Genomic DNA, 2,918 nt, shown 5'->3' on the forward strand with positions numbered 1-2,918 from the left:
ATTGAAACTATAGGCAGAGAGCTTTGAGGAACTTTATCACCTAAAGGACAGTTGGAGCAAAGATGAACTAAGAAATTGACTAGAAGATCAGCTTGAAAAATAGAAGGAAAAGCAGAAAAGTGTGGTGTCTGGTAACCCAAATGCTACCAAACAGTCAAATAAAATGAAGACTAAAAAATGCCCATGGGATATAGTGACATGCAGATCATTGGTGACATTATCCAAAGTTATTTCAGTGGAATGTTGTGGGCACAAATCAGATTAGAATAAGTTAAAGAGCAAGTGAGAGAAGAGCAAAGGAAATGGAGGCAGTGGGTGTAGACTATTCTCTTAAACTTTATGAAGGACAGAAATCAAGCAAAAAGTGATAGGAAGTGGGATTGGGGGAGGTGCTTTTAAGATGGTAGAGACTTGAACATGTTTTAATCTTAATAGGAAGGATACTGTAAAAAGAGAGAAGTCACATATATAGAAGAGAGAGGGGATAACAAGTAGAGTAAGATTTATCAGAAGGCAAGAAGAGTTGGGATCCAAAACTCAAGCAGAACAGCTCCTCTTTTATCATAAGAGGGAATGGAGACAATGATTACAGGTGCACTCTGGTTTAAGATCCATCCCCACAAAGCCTCCTTTAGACTACTGTGGGATTTTATTAATTTGCTTCTTCTCAGAACCCTAAAGTACTTAAGTATACTTGATGACTTAGGATCTTCTGTCTTGTGTTATTTCCTACTTTTTCAGGCCTTAGTCTTGTCTTCATCAACTAGATTGTAAACTAGATAATAAACCACAAGAGTTTATTTTGTGCCCCCCCACATTGCCTAGCTCAGTGCTAAGTCTGATTTAAAAAAAAAAAAAACAGAATAGAGGCTCAATAAAAACTCATGAAGATGCTTAGGTAAAAGAGATGACATCTTCTAAGTACTAGTTATTCATGTAATGCTGATTGTCTTTTTATCATTGAATCATCAACCGTGTTGCTTTCTGTAATACTTAAGATACGCCTTAGATGTCATAGGCATCAAGTAAAATTCAGTTCAGCTCAGTCGTGTCTGACTCTTTGCGACCCCATGGACTGCAGCACGCCAGGCCTCCCTGTCCATCACCAACTCCCAGAGTTTACCCAAACTCATGTCCATTGAGTCGATGATGTCATCTCATTCTCTGTCATCCCCTTCTCCTCCCGCCTTCAGTCTTTCCCAGCATCAGGGTCTTTACCAATGAGTCAGTTCTTCACATCAGGTGGCCAAAGTATTGGAGTTTCAGCTTCAACATCAGTCCTTCCAATGAACACTCAGGACGGATCTCCTTTAAGATGGACTGGTAGGATCTCCTTGCAGTCCAAGGGACTCTCAAAAGTCTTCTCCAACACCACAGTTCAAAAGCATCAAGTAAAATTACCCTACTGCTAATCATGATAATTTTGCTGAGTAGGGATAAGTAGTTTTGATTGATAACTAGCTGACTATTTTTCTTTGCTTTTTCCAGGTCCAGCAGCTACAGGTTTTGTTGCTACAAGCCCATGGAGGTACCCTGCCTGGATCTATAAAGTAAGAGCCGTAGACTAATTTTAAATGTATATTCTAACAGAGTCTTTTTCTCCTTATAATTGTTTCCTCCCTGATATTCTAAAGTTTCTGATAGCACTTGGTGTCAAGGTAGGGATCTTAACAAACTTGCTGTCTATATAGGACTTAGCTAGTTAGCTTTGAGACAACCTGATAAAATAGAAAAAGCATGGGTTCTGGCCTCAGAAATGTATTAATTGGAATCCTACGATGAGAAAGAGCTGTTTTTCTCTTCCTACCACTTATTTATCTGATTATGTATTTATAGCCATATAGACCCATGGGTATTTATTTTATTCTATGCATTAACACCCAATACTATCATCATTTGTTTTATATCTTGTTTTATTTTTTGTTTCTTATCTACTAGGAACACCTTCAGAGTAGCTCTTATATTCTTTAACACACCGTCAAGTTTTTAAGCATTTCCACAAGATGTTGTATTTTCCCTGCCTCAGCTCTGGAATCAATCATGTGTCCAAGGAGCCCTGTTTTTTCTTTTAGTTGGAAAATGGTATTTAGAAACATCTGGGCATTAGGTGTGCTCATTGTTACTGGGATATCACTACTTCTAGGCCCTCTCAGTGAGTAGAGCTAGGAAATATCTGTATGTACAGTAACCCACACATATATCTATATTTTTATATCTATCTAATTGAATATATGTTAAAAACCATGATTTTAAACTGATACCTCTGATTCCAGTCTAACATTACAGGGTTTATTTTAATCTTCCCACTCTTTATTTATAACTTCTTTCTCCAGCCGTGAAAAACCAGCTCTCATTATCTGCATTTTGTTTACTTACTAGTTCAGTTCTAGTAGACACATAACATAATTTTGGAATTGCTAGCCCATACCCCCGTGAGAAACACGTTTAGTGACTAGATTACAGCATATATGTACAGTTCTTTTTGTCTTTAGACTTTAAAGTATCCAGGCAAGATACTGTTTCCCAGAGTTACTGTTTGTATTCCATTGTGGATCCCCCCTACATCTTGCTTTGTTGGTTTTAATTGTTTATATTTTGGGTATATAAAGAGTATGTGAAGCATCATTGATGGTCTAAGAGTCAAGGTTTTACAAAAATATATACTCAGAGCAGAGAAATGCAAATCAAAATTGCAATTAGATATCACCATACACCTTGTCAGGATGGCTACTATTAAAAAAAAAACAGAAAATAACAAATGTTGGAAGGGATGCAAGGAGAATGTGGAGAAATTACAACGTTTGTACATTGTTGAATGGATTGTAAAATGATATAACTGCTATGGAAAGCAGTATGGAGGTAGCTCAAAAAATTAAAAATAGAACTACCATATGATCCAGCAATCCCACTTCTGGGTA

The 2,918-nt window shown here is 37.1% G+C and overlaps 1 protein-coding gene across 1 annotated transcript in view; it reads left to right on the top strand.

The window, feature by feature from the left end:
• The window catches only part of KIF4A (kinesin family member 4A), a 134,023-nt gene that overhangs the window by 58,412 nt on the left and 72,693 nt on the right, over positions 1–2,918 (top strand). Inside the window, 1 exon segment of the mRNA XM_010832130.1 lies at positions 1,489–1,550. Within this exon segment, the coding sequence (XP_010830432.1) occupies positions 1,489–1,550 (62 nt within the window).

This window comes from Bison bison, unplaced genomic scaffold (genome assembly GCF_000754665.1).
Source record: "Bison bison bison isolate TAMUID 2011002044 unplaced genomic scaffold, Bison_UMD1.0 scf7180017864537, whole genome shotgun sequence".
NCBI classification, from domain to species: Eukaryota; Metazoa; Chordata; class Mammalia; order Artiodactyla; family Bovidae; genus Bison; species Bison bison.